The sequence below is a fragment of the Aphis gossypii genome, chromosome 1, assembly GCF_020184175.1.
Source record: "Aphis gossypii isolate Hap1 chromosome 1, ASM2018417v2, whole genome shotgun sequence".
NCBI classification, from domain to species: domain Eukaryota; kingdom Metazoa; phylum Arthropoda; class Insecta; order Hemiptera; family Aphididae; genus Aphis; species Aphis gossypii.
This window is the reverse complement of record NC_065530.1, coordinates 46,729,045-46,749,962: the sequence shown is the minus strand read 5'-3', so window position 1 is coordinate 46,749,962 and position 20,918 is coordinate 46,729,045. Positions and strand designations below refer to the sequence as shown.

The window sequence follows — 20,918 nt, the reverse complement described above, 5'->3', positions numbered from 1 at the left end:
GGTAGGTTAAATTTGAATGCAATGATAGGTATCATTGTATACGAAAAACGATTCTGACCGGAGATGATTAATCAGTCTAGAATATTTAACGTTAGATATAAATACAAACAGTTTTATGAATTTTGAATTACAAAATAATTTGCAAATATTTATGATTTTGACGAATTTTTGTCAAAATTTCAACTTTAAATGCTAATAAAAAAAAATTGTGCATGTTTTCTTATAATTTTTTAATCACTATAAGAATAACATATGAAGAACTTTGTATAAAATTTTCAAGTATTTTGATTGAGCCAAAAAAATTTTATCGACACTTCAAAAAAATTTTTCAGAAAAATTGAAAATTTCAGTTGTCTACAAATACCTCAAAAAAACTCAAAATATTTTGAAAATTAAATCATATAAAGAAAATGCCAATCTAAATAACTGGTACAATTTTCAAGTATCTACGACTTATACTTTTTGAATAATAACAAATATTTAAAATCGTTTAAGGATAAATCGTTACCGTTACTCGATTTCGTAAAAATTTAAAATTCCAACGCACTTAAAATGTTTCCTATAATGATGCTTCGAGTTTTCTCTATAGATACTCGAAGAAAACTCTATTGAAAACTAAGTGTTGTATTTTTAATCCTTAGTTATAAACACAAAACATTTTATGATTTTTCAACTTCAAAATTACTTGCAAATTTTCGCGTTTTCGACAGATTTCGTAAAAATTTGAATTATAAACGCTTATAAAAAAAATTGTGACTAACGATTTAAAATTTTTTTTTAGCTACAATAAAAACAACTCATAAGAAACCTTGTATTAAATTTTCAAGTTTTTTTGGTCGTTCCAAATTTTTTTTACCAACACTTCAAAAAAAAATTCGCATAAAAATCTAAAATTTCAGTAGTCTATAAATAACTCAAAAAAAGTCAAACATTTTTGAAAATTTTACTGTATATAGATAACACTACTATAAACATTTGGTGAAAATTTCAAGTATTTACAGTGATTAGTTTTTGATTTACAATCATATAAAAAAATCGATTCGGTCGAAAACTGGTTTTGCGTAAAAATTCCCGTTTTTCCGTCAATTTTTTTTTGTTTTTCTCGATTTTTTTTAAAACTGTTGGAAAATGTTTGCTTTTTTACCTTTATAATGCACCAAGGATATTCACTTTTCCATCGGAAACCACCCCCGAAGTTTGAAATTGAAGCATTATTTCGACTAGTTATGCTGTACACAGACACAAAAACAAAAAAAAAAAATACATAAAATACATACATCATTGTAAAATCAATACATTCATCACTCCGTTCAGAATCTAAAAACAAAGTCAATGAGATAATTTTTACAAATTCGTAACAGTACGATATGATATGTAGAAACTAGTAAATTCGCATGTATAATTATTTCTACATTTAGTAGTAGTGTAATACCTACTTATCAATGAGAGATTGTTAGTAACAATTTTCATTAATGATCAATAATTAATCACCCGTTAGATCGGATAGATCCAGATTAACTGTTACACATCTAAATTCACTCAACTCTTAACTAAATAAGATGTTTTTTTTTTTTTTAATGTTGGTGTATTTTTTTTTTTTTTGTAGGCAGTTGTTTTTTTTTCATTTTCTGATTTCTCTTTGTACTTGTTGTTTTCGTAAATGTAAAGAATAAAATAGAAAATATTTGTATAAAATATTGTTTTTCGTTAAATTTTTGTGTGCGTCCTTCACAGTACCTAATTGAACTACCTAGTAAACTATCCAATAAATTTTGCCCACTTGATACTTTAAGTTTGACATGCCTGGTGCGGACGATTTAATATTTTTACTTATAAACTCTGTCCCAAAAATTTTTTTATTCAGAGGTGTGTGAATGGTATATTATATATAATTTTTGTTATTTTACACCCCATGTGGTCTCCTTGGAATTATTAAGTTTTCCGTGTTTTTAAATAGATATGATTTGGAACAATCTAAACTATAATATTTCTTTTTAAAATTTATAATATTATATTTGATTGGTAAAAGTTGAGAACGAAACATTGTTGAAAAAATAGTTTTCCGTCTAGTGTAACATGATCTTAACAGGAGAAACCAATTGGATTAGATCTGCTGATTATGCGCCACTATAGATAATACTACATATACATAATATGTTAGGTATTATATTATTGTATTTATTTTCAATTTTTAATAATATTCAATAATACATAAAAATACGTGTTTTATACTCCTCTGCAATATCTCTAATTATTGGTATAGTTATGTCTATAATTTATACCATATATAAAAAAAAAAATAAGTGACTCTTTAGATTAAACATTCAAATATGCAATAGATTCAAATTCAACAAATTAATAATTATGCATCAGGTTAAGACATTGAAATTACATTTCTCGATTTATTCAAAGATAAAGTGTATTGCCTAATGCTTACAATCTATAACTATATATACCTTATACTTACATTCGTGTATTATTTGATTGAGAAAATTTATTATTTGGCAAAAATTATTTGACTTAAATATTTGTATAACGTATAATTATAGACTAAAAAGAAATACCTATTTTTTTAACTTTTTAAATAAGTTACGAAACTTATGTAATTCATTTCACTGTTTCGTAGATTTTGTAGCAATCTTAATACTCTAACGGATATGTAAGTATATGTTAAATATTAATTTACTGATAGATAAATCATTGTATACGAATATATGATAAACAGTTTAGGGTAGAGAAGTGATGACATATTTTGTGAACCCGTTGCATCATAATAATATACTTATACTAATAGCATTAAAGAAGAATGCAGTTGTGTTAATAATAAAAAAAAAAATATTAATAATTGGAAAATACATTAAAAAAAATATAATATAATAATAATAAATAAGTACAGCATGTATTACTTTAGCTATACACTAATTAGATATTAAGTTTGAGAGTTTTGATACGATCAACCTTTATTTCTAAGGATATTAATTATATTACTGTCTGTATAATTTCTTTTCCGTTAGTAATATGAAATCGGTTGAACTTGAACCATATTTTACTTAATTTACTGTTTGTATTATTATAATTAGTACCTATAGTATAATTAGATTATTAACTCATAAGTCATAACTTATAAGTTACATGTCAATTGTTGACGTAGACGTACCATAAAAAAAGGAAAAAGTGCCAAAAACAATTATCGTAATTCTATTTTATGTTTTTTTTTTTTATTATATTTATTAGAACTTTTAGTTAAAACTATGAAAGTTCAACAATTATAATATATTAAATTTATATTTATTAATGCATAGGTAATATTTAAACATATTTACGTTAGAAGTATAGATAATATTCGATATTTAATTTATTGTTTATTCGTTAGAAAAGTTGTTATAAGTGCATGTATTTCACAATATTTTACAAACTATTTTTTCAGTTTAGTAAGATTTCAAGATGTCAACAAGTTTTTCGTCACATTTTTTACATATTATCTTTGCTTAATATATAACATTTTTTATATACCTATGTTATTTTTTTTAGTAAATTTTACCTTTAATTATCTTCTACAATTTTCGAGTTCTAGCAAATAATGATGATATGTGATAAATACAATATTTAATTTATATTATGCTATTATAAATAGGTACTTCAATTTAAAGTCTTAAAAATAAGTTATAGATAGTGGTATGTAAGTATGTTTGATAAGGAAATAAAAAAACAAGTAACTTTGATAAATGGTATAAAATAGATAATTTTAAGTGACCTTATCTAGATGATCGTATTATATGATCATAACTGATCTTTTCATTAAATACGTAAATAATTTGCACGTCATCTCAAAAAACTAACAAAATCCAATGTTAATGTTATATCGAATCAATTTTATTTATATCTTCAAAATGTCTGTGCCCTGTGGTATAAATACCAAACTTGATATTTTTGCACGTAATGTTGCATTGGTTATGATTATGATATAATTGTTTTATCAGAAACTTGGCTTTGGCAAGAGTTCAATGACTTTGAACATCTCAAAACAATTTAATACAGTAAAAAATAACTAATACTCAATTTTAAAACTTAATCTTATCTAATTTAGCTAATTTGCATGATTTGCGTGAGCAATCTACTTTAGTTCCAATTGATTACTTATATTATCCAGCTCTACTAATTAGTATTCCTATCTTTGAAAATAACGAACCTTTGTACTATAACAATACTGTATACGATGACGTAAATTGTGATTATAATATTATAAGGTCTTCATTAGCAAATATTAATTGGGACCTCGTGGTTAATGGCTTACACATAAATGATGCAGTTAATGTCTTTTATTGCAATGTTTTTTACAATTATTGATAGATACTGTAATAAAAAACATATTGTGCTAATAAACATCCGACATGGTTTAACTCATTTTTAAAGAGCTTAATTTATAGGAAAAAAATTGCCCATTTATGCAATTTAAGAAATTCCTTCACAATCAAATTACAATACTTTTTCTAACTTACTACTCGTTGTAAATCTCAATCCAAAATAGACTATAATAATTATATTCTTAAAATGTAATCTTCTATAAACCCTAGCCCTAAACTATTTTGGAAATTTTTTAGTAAAAAAAAATTAAAGTCATTCTTTCCAAACACATCAATGCCATCAATGTTTTTTTAACATTCATGAATTCTGAATGAATTTGATAGCATAAATAATAAAACAAGTCCCGGTCCAGATATGATATCTAATTACTTCTTTATAGAATGAAAATTTGTTTTAACTGTTTCGTTATTACTTTTATTTAATTTATCTCAGTAGTGGCTATCTCGAAAAATTGTACAGGAGCTCACTTAAAAACAAACAGACAGACAGACAGTATCCCTACCAATATTTAATGTTTAATTAATTTTATTTGAGTTTTTGTCGTGTGATTGTCTGTAACAACAAATAATAAATTTATTTAAGAATGCTGTTCAAAATTTAAAATTCAATTTTTGATTTTTCTTCCGTAATAGTACAATATTCTAAATGAAAACAAACAAGGAAGAATTATACAATTTTCAAAGGAATAAGATCCATAAATGAGTCAGTGAGCTTAATAATTCCCAAATAAGCTTAATTTTTAATCGTCTCTATGTGAGGAGAAAAATTTAATTTAGAATCGAAAATAGTGCCTAAATTCTTAAATTAATTTTTAACAAGCTTGATATAAGAAATAGAATATTATCCAGCGTCACGATCGTGGCGCGAGCTAAGTAATAAAAAAAAGTAATAATAATAACTGCACGACGGTGTGTGTATAGTATATCGAAGCAGGAGTTGCCAATTAAACTATGTAAAATACAGACACATTTTTTAAACGACTTAACTAATTTTCTAATACATCAATTAACTCCTAGTAGTCCTAGTAAACTCCAAAACATCAGAAATATTGTGCATAATGTGCTTTTGTAAAAACCATCAAAAGCGTACGTTTAGAAATTAAGTTATAAATAAAAATGTGTGAACTTTTTAATGGAAATTTATATTAAATTCATAATCATAGAAACCACAGCATCCGTTTCTAGCGTCTTCGTTACTATAGATCCATAAATAATAATAATTCTTTTTGATTATTATTATTATTATTTGCATTGATGATAAAAATTAGTGATATTACAACAAAAACCCTTCGTAAACTACGTATAAAAATGGCTAAGTAAAAAAAAAATATAAGAGTTAGAAATAGAATATTATTGATAGTTTTTTGATTTTTTATAAGATAAAAGCGCACCAATTCACATTTATTAACATTTAAAAATAAATAATTCCTCCTACACCACGGAAGTAAGTTATAATAATCTTTGACACATGTTTTTAAGTTATTGCATAGCTTTTATCGCAGGCTTGGCGTGGAGACTGAAAATACATTTTTCGTAACGAAAAAGCGTGATCGTTACCCGTTATCATCGTAATGTTACAAAAACGGAGAAAATAAATAATAATAATAATAATCGTTATCATTTATTTATTATTTTATTTTAATATTATTCACTGTTATCTACCAACAAAACAAATTCATTTTGTCAAATCTTGAGACATGCGGTGTTGCAGTTTCTCCGACGATATACAGTATAATAATTAATAATCATGACAAAATAAACATTTATTTGTAACAATTTATTTTGTCATGATAATAATAATAATAATATTATATTATATTATATTATTATTATTTTTTTTTTTTTATTAAATTATATTAACTTCTTATTTCGTGTTATATGCAATAGCTTTATCGCGGCAGTCCCCGAGTGCCACTTGACTTTTTTTTTTAATCCGGCCACAAAATCGAGTAACTATAAAACAATAAACAGAATTTATTGACACTGTATTGGGTAAAGTACCGGTCGTTTGCCGAAAATGATCAGTCTCCTTCGACAACTCAAGCCTTCAACATCTAGAAGAAAAAAAACAACCAAGAAGGATCGCAGTGAAGAAACCGACCAGCAGACCGAATAGTTACTACGACGATCACACCAGCGACAAGTACCGGCGCCGCAGACAGACGACCAGCTGCCACCACGCCATTTTCACCGACGACGCATTGTGGGCTGCCTACTTCGCCGACTGACGGCAACCACCAGGCCAGCACCTCTCAGGGTTAGTAAATCGATTATCGGTATCGATCCTGACCAGACGTCCGTGGTTCGACGAACACTCTCGACGTGCCGTCGAAGAGTGCCGCAGTCGTCGTGAAACAGGCACCGCGTCACTATAACCATGGGCGCCCATAGGTAACATTTTAGGGGGGGTCAAAATAAAATTTTTTTCAAATGTAAGATAATAAAGATACTAATTATATTATGCTAATATTTATTGAGTTACAAGTTCATAATATTTTTTGTCCAGGGGGGGGGCAAGTGCCCTATCTTGCTCTCCCCAATGGGCGCCCATGATTATAACTAAAACTTAGGTAATACTTAAAAATAACTGTCACAGGATATATACGGATAAAAAAAGGGAGAAAGAGAACCGATGACATTCGTGAGAATTGAACTATTATGGTCACTGGTTATCTATATTCACGTTTGCTGCAGCCAGTTCCGCGATGGGTAGAGTGCCAGTGTTGTATAAAATATAGGGTCGCGGGCGCGCGACGACCGTTATGTTTAATGTTTATCGCTTTCTTCAGGTTACTTTCCTTTAGACTGGAAAATTATCTATTTTACACCAATCAAAAAAGGAAACGATCTATCTAATATATTTAATTGTCGGCCGATTTCCCTGATTTCTATTATTTCTAAAATATTTGAATTCTTAGTATAAAAAAGAATTTATCCGATACTTACACCAGTAATACCTAAATGATGGTCAACATGGATATATTAAGGGAAAATCAACAATGACGAATTTGTTAATTTTTCAAACATTTATTCTCGATGCCTTTGCCTCTGGATTCCAAGTATAGACGTACGTAATAAACACAGATTTTTCAATAAAGTAAACCATTCTTTTTTTCTATGAAAAATTTCACTCTACGAAATTCGTGACCCAATTTTATCATGGGTTATATTATATGTCACTAACAGAAAACAGATTGTCAAGGTTAAAAACTTTATTTCGGATCCATTTATATTTTATCTGACGTTCCACAAGGTTCCCATTTAGCTCCTTTACTTTTTTTTATTATTTATTAATGATTTATATTTTAATGACTCACAAAAACTACTATTTTTCCGTTGATATAAAATTATTTCGAGTATTTCTGTATTAATACCGTACGACTTACCTAAATCGCTTTTCATTTTAGCGTAAAAAAAAAACAAATTAATGCTAATTATTGATAAATGTAAAGTACCTAATGACTCATAATTGTCTCGTAATCAGGAGAAGTATAATTGATTTAAAATTTTTATATTAAGTGGTAAATGGTAATTGGTATCATTAATTCTAGTGAGTTACTACATTATTTTAATTTCTATGTCCCTCAATGTCAAACAAGATCTACTAATACCTTTTATACGCAACTACTACTATAGAACTAATTATTTAACAAAATATGCTCTTATTAATAGTATTATGAGGTTAGCTAATGATACACAGATTGGTTTATTTAATTTTAACTCTATTGATATTTTTATAATTATACTATTAATTTTTTATGAATATTGTAGTATTGTACACCATATTTATATTAATTATTCTTATTATTTAACATAATAATTTAATTGCTATTTTGTTTATATATTACCTATTAATCTCACTCTGTTTAAATGATATATTGTCTGTTTTTCTTTTTTCTTTTACTTTCTATCTGTTAAATGATTTTGTAATTATGTATTTAAAATTGTAATTGGGCTTTGCAGCCCGTTTGAATAAACAATAAATAAATATAATTAGGTTATTAACTCATAACTTATAAGTTACATCAGTAGCGTAGACAGGAGTTTTCATTTGGGAGAGGAATAAATATACCCCAAAAAACTAGCAAATTTTCGTAAAAGAAAATTATTTTATTTTTTCTATTTTATAGGTATAATATTGTATAGAGTATAAATTTAAAAAGGTCGTATAATTTGTAAATATTTTAAGTCTTGTATTATTCCATTGGTGTACCTATTTATAGCATCCTGTAACACTGTCAGTTTTTTTTTTTTTTATTTCGAATTTCGAAACTGGCGGAGTTTACATTAGACCTTTTAATACCTTTTAATTTTTACCGATATTCTGGCGGAGTTTACAATCGCCCGGGGGATACATCACTCATAGCCTCCACCATGTCTCGCTCAAGAGTTACCCAAGAGTTTATTTTTTAAATGCTCTGTAAAGGTAGGTAATACTATACGTCTATACATATGAAGTAGTATTAAACATAGGAAATACGCAGTTCGAAACATTTCGTGTGATAATGTTACTATGGGAAAATATAGAGTTGTATCAAAATAAAGCAAAAATCTTTAAAAAATATGTTTATAATTTATAGAAATTTTTGTATAATTACTAATTAGTTTAAAATTTAATACAAGATTTTCCATAAGTTTGGCTTACAATAATTATAAAACAACTTTTGGTGTATTTAGGTCATTAAAACATAAACTACCTTTTTCACCACTCAATTTAAAATATATATCCTAGGCTGACAAATCATTTCCGATCAGAATCGTTTTTCGTATACAATGATACCTATCATTGGATTTAAATTTAACACTCCTGTTTATAATAGTACCTATGTACACACGGCACCTGTGTACATCAGAGCGGTACCCACTTGGCCACGCTTTTTATAATTGTCAATAAAAATTGTACTATATACTTATAAAATATCCTAGGTATTTAATCAAAATGTTTATTGCATACAAAGATGTATCGTTGAAATCCAAATGCAATGCATTAATTACAGTGACCCCCAATTGACCCTTACTGTTCAACAGAGCCACTAGTCTGATATACTAGTATGATATATTATTAATAGGACAATATTGATGGTATATTATATAATACAATGTTTAATGAAATGAGTCAAGAGCACGATATGTCAATGATTGTTATATTTAACATTCAGAATTTCAAACACATAAATAATTATAAATAAATGATAGAACAAAAGAACAAAATATAAAATATATTATTAAACAAATTATTTTTAACGTATGTAGGTATAAAAGTTTAAGATTTCCGTTAAAGGTTCTTACAGAAGAAGAGACATCTTCCACTCCACTGTCTCCACTTTGATCATCTAATCATCTATAGTCGCATGTAACAACTTAGCATTTTAAAAGCTTCTATAAATTTTCCTGTTTATTATTCCAAAAAATTACACAATACATAAAATCAATCGATATATTAACACAGTTATATTATAATGTACACAATCGTAATTCAATGAAAATCAATAGTAATTATTACGAATATTTGATTAGTAAAGGGTAGGATGATTAAGAAATTTCTCCCAATAGTCTTATTTTTTTTTTTTTTTTTTTAAGAGGATTTACCACAGATATATACTAATATTAATATTATATAATATTAGTAATATTAGTATATATCTGTGGGATTTACTAACCAGCTCATACGTAATTTATCCATGGAAATGGTTTTACGTAGAACAAACTTATAGCCATGGCTAAATATGCTTATAGCAAACTAGCGGAGTAGGTATTAAAAATAAAAAATATCTTATCGCAAGACTATGTATTTTAATAAAGAACAAATAATAATAGTAGAACATCAATAAAACTTATTAAATTTCAGGAATAATTCTCAAATAGGTAATCAGATCCATTCATATTATTATTTAATCCTAGTAAGTAGTAACTAATATTAATTACAGTTTTCGGGCAAGCAATAAATGGTAAATAAAAAACTTGAACTGTTTGTTACAAGAGCATGTACTGAAAATGCATCGGAATACATATTATTTAAAAAAAATTTAACGGGCAACGAAGTGCACAGGATCCAGGATCAGCTAGTATAATATTAATTACTATAATTATTAAATTCGTTTTTCGAGTAATTACTCATTACCAGTTACTAGTCACTTCTTACTAGTTACTACTCTATTGATGGCGTTAATAGCTTAGAATTTATCTGAATATTTTGAAAATGTCATTAGTCATTACGTATAGTACAATTTCATAAATTACCAATTAATTTTTGTTCCTTAAGAATTATGTTTTTGAATTACAAAAAAATAACTAAAATCGATTAAGGAGAAATAATTAATTTCATATGGGTTATTAATCCAATAACAAAAAATTTAATTTCGAACTCTCTTATAAATATTAATGTGACTTTCTGGTAAACATTTTTTTTTTCATTAAAACATCAATACCGACAATTCCTATACACTCATTTTTCCGTTCAGAAATGATAATTATTTTAAAATATTAATTAGTATAGGTACTTATTCACAATCTCGCAATAAAATATTATTAATTTCAAGTAATGACTATTTATAATCAATGATATTATTAATTATTTTGGTTTTTCCAATCTGTGTTGATAGTTTGATACTTGTAGGTGACTACAAAAAAAAAACCCAGCTATGAATGTCGTGTGGAGACTGGCGGGTAGTGACTAGTGATTAAGTAGGTAATAGACAATAGTCGATGGTTAAGACTGCAGCAAGAGTCAAACCATTTTTATCATTTCTGTTGTCAAACTAAATGAGAAATTTTATTGAGAACATGAAGATTGCCAATATTGAATATAAGACATTAGGTATGTAGTTTTTTTTTTTTTTTTGGTCATCGTGACTTTGTAGATAGTACTTAAATATTATTATTATACTATTCATTCTCATTTTGATAGATCTTTTCAGTTTTCAGTGTTAAAAGTGTCAAACATCAACAATTTTACATTTTTTTTTTTTTATACAGATATTTAAATCTACATTTCTACATTATAGTATTATTTAGGTATTTATTGAGAATAAATTTAATCATTTTATCTGCAATACTTTATTTGTATGTAAATTTATTGAATACTTATTAACAATTATGTCACCTAACCTTTTTGTTTTAGTTTGAACTTGATATCCAGCATTTATATCCAGACAAAGAACTCAAATTATATGCTTCAATAAAATTAATACTTTTATTGATAAATTAAAAAACTAATTCTCAATTAGGAGTGCTGTTGAAAGATCCATTTAAAATAAGGTAAATAAATATTTATTGATTATTTTTTTTAGAAAATAATTTTACTATTTTTCATTGTAACTTCATGAGTTAACTTTATCCTTTTACCTACCTATACACTATTATTGTATTTACGTTGCAATGTGGTTATTTATATTAGGTATATATCTAAAAATCTTGAGTCTTATTGACTTTCTGTGATCAAAAAATGTTCCGTAAGGATTAAAACTAAACCTAAAAACTACCGGTTTGTCTATTCTACTTAAATAGGTTTAACTGTATAAGTAAATTAGGAGAAGGTTATTGTTTTTATTTTGCACAACGTAATTAAGAGTTTAGACATTGAGTATATGACAATGGTTTTGACATATTTTTATAGTAGCAAATAGCAATTGATCTAAAAAAATGATAATTCCAAAAATCAAAGTTGAATTTTTTGAGATCTATCTGTGATTGCCTTTCCTATACTTTCAAGGTTTTATCACACCAAATTAAAAAATGTTTTAAACTACCTATCATTTTAAAATTATTGTGTAAGTTAAAATGTAAAAAACAAAAACTTCACATAAACCTTTATATAAATTAAAATCTTAAATTTTTAAATTGCATATTGCTTCATTATGTCAAATAATTTGATTAGAATGAAAAGAAGTATTTTCAAATACTACAAATTTAAAAATATAAAAATAGTCACTTATGGTAACAACTATATACCTATTGATATTTTAAACTTCACCCACAAACTATTGAACTTGAAAATGGAAGAAACATCTATAATAATTATGATGCCTTAAGAGATGCTCGAGTTCAATTATTAGTTATTGTTAATTAAATACTAACTATAATATTATATTAGTGAATACTCAATATATAAATATTTAGTATTAACATACTATAATTTTATTAATTCGTAGAAAATATAATTTTAATTTAACTTTTATATAGCCTACTGATTATCTTCATTAAAAAGCACAGGATTTCTAATCGGGGTGGAAGAGGACCATCAAATTCAAATATTAATTAGGATTATCAAAGTTTATGTTAAAATTGATTTACAACAGATAATGATGATCTAACAAAATTACTCATATTTTTTTTATAAATTGCAAGGATTGTTATTACCTTATTACAATTAAATATAATATTATAAAAATTTACTACAATAAATTATTTTTAATTTGGAGAGGCCATTTCTACCATGCCCTCCTTGTATCTGCACCTGTTTATTATACCCTATATCTAATATACCATATAGGTACTTATGTTATCTATAATTATTTTATAAGCAATCGTTTTTAATTTTAGCTTAATAATCATAATATCAATTCAAATTCCTATCAATCTTAATATTGTTGCAATTATACCTATTTATTTTACTAATATTGATTATTATTTTTTTTTTTTTTATAAAATTCAATTTAGACGGTGTGTAATAAATTATAATGGAGTCACTTATACGAATTGTAAATAAACTTCAAGATGTTTTTTCTGTGTTTGGTGAACAGCAACTTACTGATTTACCACAACTTGTCAATTTACCACAGATTGTAGTTGTGGGAACACAGAGTTCTGGCAAAAGTTCTGTGCTAGAAAGCATCGTGGGAAGATCATTTTTACCTCGAGGAACAGGCGTGGTTACTAGGGCTCCATTAGTTATACAAATGATTAGGTACACAGAAGAAACAAAAAAATCTATGCTGATGTCAAATAACATTGAGAACGATGAAAACATAACAGAATGGGTAGAATTTCTACATAGACCAAATGCCTATTATTTTGATTTTGATTTGGTACGCAATGAAATTGAGTGTAGGACAAACATTCTAGCGGGAACCAATAAGGGCATAACAAATAATCAAATTTTATTGAAAATTCACACTAATCGTTACGATCTGACTTTTGTAGATTTACCAGGTATAACAAAAGTAGCTGTAGGAGATCAACCTGCAGACATAGATGAACAAATACAGAAATTGATTATTTCTTATGTAAAACAATCTAATTCTATTATCTTAGCAGTGGTGACTGCAAATACAGACCCGTCAACAAGTGAAAGTCTTCAAATAGCAAAGAAATTGGATCCAGATGGCATCAGAACTATAGCTGTAGTTACAAAACTGGACCTGATTGATGAAGGAACACTGCAAGACACGAAGGATTTACTGTGTGGTCGCAGGATTCCGGTGAAATTAGGTATCATCGGTGTGGTGAACAGAAGTCAAAAAGACATCGTTGAAAATAAATCAATGGATGCAACACTAAAGTCAGAAACAGAATTTCTTAAGACCTATTATCCAGATATATATACCAAACATGGCAACAAAGCGTTAGCTCATACGTTGCAGATGGTATTGATAACCCACATTAAAAAAGTATATCCTAAACTTAAAATTGAACTCGAAGAAATGAAACAAAAATTGGGAAAAAAACTTTTAGCACTTCATACACCAGATAACAAAATATCTTTTTTAATAGGACTTTTAAAAGATATCAGCAAATCGTATGAAGATACTATAAATGGAAATCAAAATGATGTTTCAGTCGAAAAAATTGTTGGTGGCGCCAGTATTGCTCGAATATTCCAACAAAAATATTTAAAGACAATAAATGCTATTGACCCATTACAGGATTTATCAAATGAAAAAATTGCAAAAATATTATTAAATACATCAGGCACTAACCAAAGTACTTTTGTGAATGAAAAAGCATTACAAAGAATTTTAAGTCGGCAGTTAAATAACTTAATTGAGCCGTCATTGGATTGCGTAGAATTGGTACGCAGTGAGATGTTAAACATATTAAATTCAATCGATATTAGATGTTTAGATATACTTAAACGATACCCACAACTCAATGAAGATGTAAGTTCAACCTAAATTATTTTATTATTTTGTATTATTATTAGGTATTTATTTATTTACAAAATACAAAATATTACGTAATATAGTGTACAAAGTATAATGGGCCACACTGAGCAAGCTCCTCGTACACATCTACAGGTTTATATTTACCTTATGGCTTATACTCATTAAAGTTTTAATTATGAAGTTATATTATTACAGTAGGTGATGATCATAAAATAATTTAGAGTAGACAGCTTTTCTTGAAACAATTCATCTCTGGTATTTAATTAATTTATTAGATAAATAATAATTTTATGATTTTAGGTGCAAAAGGTTTTTGAGAAGTTGTTGGAACAAAATGTGAATAATATCAAAGAGTTTATTGCATCATACATAGAATCTTATCAGGAATGTTTAAATACAGCAAATCCAGATTTTATAATGGAAATAGTAAAATCGAATAATACAATTCAAGAAGAAATTCTTGCTGCTGCAAATATAAATAAAAATTCTGATGATATATTTTCAACTCAGGCTCTTTTCACATTTGGAAAGTCAACTGACCCGCCAATTCCTGATAAAATGGCCCAACTCAAAAAAATAGAAATTAATAGAATACAAATGTTGAATCAATTATTATCAGGTCTTAATAATCAAGAAGTATCCTTAGAATCATCTGAACAGGTAAAGTTACATAGAGATTTAAGTATATGTTATTTTGAGTACATCAGAAAAATTGTGCGGGACTTTGTGCCTAAAAGAATTAAACACAAAATGATAAATTCATTTTTAAAAGACCTCGATAAGCGTTTAAATCAAGAAATATTTCAAACTTATTTAATTGAAAAGAAAATTGATGAAGTACTTTTAGAAGATGAAAGTTATAAAAAAGATAGAATTGATGTTGAAGCCAAGTTAGACGCAGTTAGAAAAGCTTTAAAAAGTATGGTTGATATTCAATATTTTTAATTTATTTTTAAAAATGTAAATTCTATCTTCAATATATTACAAAATGTATACTTTTTAATGCACATCTTAAAAATTTGTTTCTAATTTCTATTTTTTTTTTTTTTTTTTGTATAACATAATTATTAAAATGATTTATTTTGTTATGCTTTAATAATTGTTTAAGTTTAAGGTAATTCATTTTATATAAATTATATACCTTTATAAGATTTTCCGTTTATGTGTATTATGCTGTCGCCTTACAACTTTTGTATACAAAAAACATGATTCAGAATGTTTCATTAAATTCAGTCCTCATTCTAATTATTTAACAAGGAAGTATCAATACTGTAATACAATTTATGTTGCGTATTTGAGTATTTATATAAATTATTTAATTATATGGCTTTAGCTTACTAATTAGTAGTTATTATTTATTATCTATGATAACTGATTAGTATCAACACAAAACATTTTTAAATTACGTACTTATAGTTAAATCACAATATAATTTAACATTTTACTATACCTATAAAGAACAATTTATAAATTGAAATTTTTAATTATTTAGAATTATTAATTTCAGATATTTAGATTTTTATATAGTTTTAAGAGTAATGAAAGCGTTTTTGTAAAAAAATTTTGTAGGTATTTATATCTAAGGTTAAAAAATTCAACATTAGTTCATAAGTTTTTCCTTCAAATTGCTATAGAGAAAATTCAAAGCCTCATTATAGGAAAAATGTTATAAACATTTCACTTATGTTTGAATTTAAAATTTTTACAAAATCGCGTAATGATAACGATTTTCAATATTTGTTATTATTCAAAAAGTATAAGTCTTAAATACTTGAGAATTTCACCAGTTCTTTAGATTAGCAATTTTTTTTACATTATACTTATATTACTTTAAATAAGTTCAGTACACATAATACCTGTAGTACTGTACCTATGTACTCATAATAGTACAAAATTATATATTTTTTTTGTTTTTATAGGTATTTTTCAGACGATAATCATATTATAATATTATTACGAGTATGTTAGCTAGAAGGTATATCGATTAGTTAAATCATAATACTATAATGCTGGCCAATTAGAACAACATAATATATTATAATAATATTTAAGCCTTTTGTTGTTTTTATAATTTTTATCGTCAGTCAGTAAATTTATTTGAATACAATTTCATGGTTTATATTATTTTTACACTTAAATTATTTATTTATCTGTTAATTGTATTCATTTTAAGAACACTATTAGTTTTTTTTTTTAATAGTTCTGTTTTACAAAAATTATCTTTAATTTTAAATGTTTTTATTCTAATTTATAGTTTTAATTTTAGTGTATAATTTTTCAAGAATGCTTCGCAATCAGATGAATAATATTTTCAACATCATTCTAGGTATTGAATCATTTGATTTGTTTTATTTTATTTTTTATCATTGGGATAATGATATTCAAAAAAGACTAGCAAGATTTTTAATGTACAATGGGTTATTTATAATGATATGTGAAAAATATGTTACTTTTCTATTAGGTAGCGAATTATTAAAATATAATTGATAATATACAGGCAAGTTTAATTTATCTGTATAATAATAGAAATAATTTTAATTATCTTATTTAAGTTAAAATACTACCGGTTTTAATAGTACAACTAGTATTATAATATTAATTTATACTTATTAATTATATTTATTTTAGCTGTACCTATATGTGTAGGTACACATATTATTATACCAATACCAGTATTGAATTCCGTAGACAAAAGTATATCAATATGAACTAAATTGTGTAACAACGTTAATATATTATTTTTTAATTATTGTAGAGTACGTTTTTTTAAATTTGTAAAACTTAATCAGATTGAACAACAACGATTACCGCTTATTAGTTCACCATCAATATGAAATACGTCTTGAATTCAGCACTGCTAATGAGCCATGAGGCATGAGGGTAATGGTAGATTTCCGGTCGTATAAGAGGTACTGTTTCATTAAATCAAAAATTCATTATAAACATTATCATTTTGGCTTAAAATATGCTTTACGCGATAAATGTGACAATTTCACCTACTTTAGACGCCCAGCAGTTCACCATTATTCTCTGTGTGGATTAGGCCTAAAGTTTGTACTCAGGGAAATCACATAAAAAAAACACGCCACGTGCAATACCTCATGCAACATTTAAGTTGATATAGGTAATATCGATTTTCATAATGTGCTAAGGTGGTGAGGAAAGTTGCATTGAAAATTGAGTACGAAGTTCCTCATAAATTATAAGAATACATAGGCAGGCACGTTTTTTTTAATAGAGTTTGAAGTTCAAATATCAACAAAACTTCGTCAAAATCATGAATATTAGCAAATTATTTTGAAGTTGAAATTTATAAAAAAAATTGAGTAAATATCTAAGTGATAAAAATTTTATTACTAGATTTTCCATAAATTTGGCTTACAATAATAATTATGAAAGAACTTGAACGTTGGCCAATTAAAAAAAATGTTATCCGTTATTTAAATTTTTACGAAATCCAAAATTCACTCGTAAAATAACGATTTACTATCAATAAATTTTAGATTTTTGTTATAGTTAGAAATTATTAGTCGCAGAAACTTGAAACATACACCAATTGTTTAAATTGGCATTTAACATATACTTTGTAAATATTCATGATTTTGACGAATTTTTTTAATATTTATTCAACTTATTCTAACGCTTAAAAAATAAAGTAATAGCTAGGCTGTACATACCAAACTCATTTTTGTAAATTGTATCACTAAAATAGTCATGTTCTGTCTTTACTCAGAGGAGTATTCATAAAAATGCACCATTATTATTATTTTTTTTTTAATTAATTAAAAATAATTTCTATTATTACTAATTTATTTATTTACTAATTGGGATATTGGTAGTGGGGGGATGAACATCCACATATCCCATACCAACACCACTGGCCACTGCTATTAAGTAGTATTTATAATGGTATTATCTTTAATCTTTAATATTATTTTTATTATTTAAAATGACATTTGAATAATTGAATACAAATAATACAACTTACAAGTTCATAATATTGTAGACTTATAGAAAGTATAAAATAACACAATTAAGGTGGTAAAAATGAAGATAATATTAAATAAATTCATATTTATATAATATATAAAATAGCTTTTGTTTTGAATAAGATTTTTTTTATTTATTTATATAATTACAATTAAAAGTTAAATAATTGTATAGTTCAATACATCAAAATGCATAGTTATCACACTTCCATATTATACACAACTTACAGAGTTTAAATGTACACTCAAGTAACATACTATTTGTGTAGTAATAGATTGTACTTAACTGTTTGCTCTTTAGCAACCATTGGGATACCAACTGTTATGTCTTTATTTAGGCATAATTTATGATATACATCGGTTTGAACATTCATGTTCCCTTTGAAATGCAAACGTAAACGAATTACAAATTCTCCCCAACCATGTCTTGTTAATGAAAATGGTTTTTTGATTACATCTACAATATGGTTAGGTTCATAGGATTCATGTAAGAAATATGTCACTTTATCAATATAAATCAAATTGTCAACCCCTTCTTCTGCATTGCGTACATAAACAGTCCATTTATATTTCATTTCATTTTCAGAATCACTTATTTTAACAATATTTCCAATAACAAATGTTAAATCAATCAATCCAGTCTTAGGAATAAAGCTTGCAGGAGGTAAAGCATTTTGTAAAATGGTTTTGTTTAGTTCTTCAATATTACTTGTGGATTCAGTTCTTAATTGTGTCGATACATTACTCAGATTGGTCATAAATACACTCAAATCTTTTGTTTCGTCTTCGCAGTCCAAATTTTTCAGAAGAGCATCTCTCTGGCTGTTTTTATGTCCATCAGTATTATTTTTCATTTTAGCATAATGTGATATTATGATACTTCTTCTAAGTTTTTTTAAATTATTGATACAAGTAAAAATATTTTGATCAATTTGATCTAGAGTTTGTTTTGTTTTGATTATTTCATTATCTAAATCTGCTTGCACTCCTGCAACAACTTGAGACATTTGATCTGCACTCATTGTTTTTATAATTTTTTCAGTTGAATTCATTTTAAATGTAATCAATACTAATTCCTCTATAACAAACAAAAAAATTATTTATTTCTTATTTTATAATTCTACTAAGGAGAAGATGTTACTAGGCGTAAGCAAAAAAAAAAATTGAAGAGTTTTGGTATTAGATGACTTGCAAAACTCCATAACTGAATATAGTATGTCCAAATTGGTCAAATTATTGACTTGTATATGGTAAGTTTATCAGATAGGAGAGTTTAGATTTCAAGAGTTGTCTAAGGTGAAGTCAAGAGTTTTATTTTATTTGTGAGTTCCAGGATAGACATTTATTTAATTAAAAAAAAACTTTAAAAAATTATTATAATCATTCAAACAACTATAATTCCTTTAATCTCCATACTAATTACTCTCGTAGAAAAACTTATGCTCTCAAACAATATAAGTAAACTAAGTAATAACCTCTACCCGTTCTTAATCCTCCAAAGGAATTTCAAATAAAATTTAAAAAAATCTATTACATACAACACATCTAGTAAAAATATAATCATAATTATTTCTTATTGCAGATAATATTTTTTAATGCACATTGTAAAATTAAAAAATTAAAAATAATTATTATTAACAAACCTGTAGTGTAGTTTCATGAATCAAAGACAAAGTCATGACATATATGAATTTGTATTTAACATTTTATCGATTGAGTATTAACTTTTGTAAATTTCACAATGAATAAAAAAACTAAATTACAATAGGTAGTAGGAATAATGTCATTAATGATAATATTAATATATTAGAAACTATTTTGTTATAAAAAAAATCGTAATATTATTATGTTCTAGTAGTACGGTACGTCGTCGAGAAAATATAGAATTTTATTAGTGCGTATGTATTTTGAAATTTTATAGAAGAGACAATTTTTTTTAGAACTAACATTTGATATTGTTAATTACAATTCAAAAATCCTAATCTGCTATTCTGTGTATTTACTATTTGATAGTGCTAACACCTTTTATCACGTCTGTCAAAATTAAATAGCAGCTGATATATCTTATCAGTTATCTATATTCTATATCATAATAATAGAACGATGTTCCGCGCTTCCGCGGTTTGTAGTTCAATAGTTCATATTTTTTTTAGAAAAGTGGTACAGTGCTACAACTCTACAAGTGACAATTTACAACTTACTACTTACTTTTTAAATATAAAAGATTACTACTACTACCATTACAGAATATAGATTTCTTAACTAATAACTAAAGGTAGTAGGTAGTTGTAAAACTACAAATAATAGTAATTCAATAAAATATTATAAACATCGGATGTAGTATTTGATCCTTGAATATATTTAACAATGAACCAAAAGCCAGAATCTTCATCTAAATGTCGAACAGTGAGTATCCAAATTTGATAAATACCATTTTCAATAAACTCTAATTTTAATATATT

At 26.0% G+C, this 20,918-nt stretch overlaps 2 protein-coding genes across 7 annotated transcripts; one reads left to right on the top strand and one right to left on the bottom strand.

Moving 5' to 3' along the window:
* The first annotated feature begins 6,279 nt into the window (after positions 1-6,279).
* On the top strand, positions 6,280-15,944 carry LOC114129622 (dynamin-1-like protein). 6 transcript variants are annotated; one of them, XM_050204195.1, is made up of 6 exons: positions 10,036-10,229; positions 10,292-10,429; positions 10,981-11,181; positions 11,485-11,621; positions 13,023-14,461; positions 14,768-15,944. In XM_050204195.1, exons 5-6 carry the CDS (start codon positions 13,043-13,045, stop codon positions 15,410-15,412), a joined length of 2,064 nt encoding a protein of 687 aa, XP_050060152.1. In that variant the 5' UTR covers positions 10,036-10,229; positions 10,292-10,429; positions 10,981-11,181; positions 11,485-11,621; positions 13,023-13,042; the 3' UTR covers positions 15,413-15,944. The 6 variants fall into 6 exon arrangements, with proteins under 6 accessions (XP_050060162.1, XP_050060148.1, XP_050060169.1 ...); XM_050204205.1 differs by lacking the exons at positions 10,036-10,229; positions 10,292-10,429 and adding an exon at positions 6,280-6,621; XM_050204200.1 differs by having other exon boundaries at positions 10,036-10,429.
* Positions 15,945-18,563: 2,619 nt separating this feature from the next.
* LOC114129624 (YEATS domain-containing protein 2-like) lies at positions 18,564-20,426 on the bottom strand. The gene is made up of 2 exons (XM_027994425.2): positions 20,100-20,426; positions 18,564-19,534 (listed from the first exon to the last, which is right to left on the bottom strand). The coding sequence occupies exon 2, from the start codon at positions 19,506-19,508 to the stop codon at positions 18,714-18,716; it is 795 nt and encodes a 264-aa protein (XP_027850226.2). The 5' UTR covers positions 19,509-19,534; positions 20,100-20,426; the 3' UTR covers positions 18,564-18,713.
* Positions 20,427-20,918: the final 492 nt, after the last annotated feature.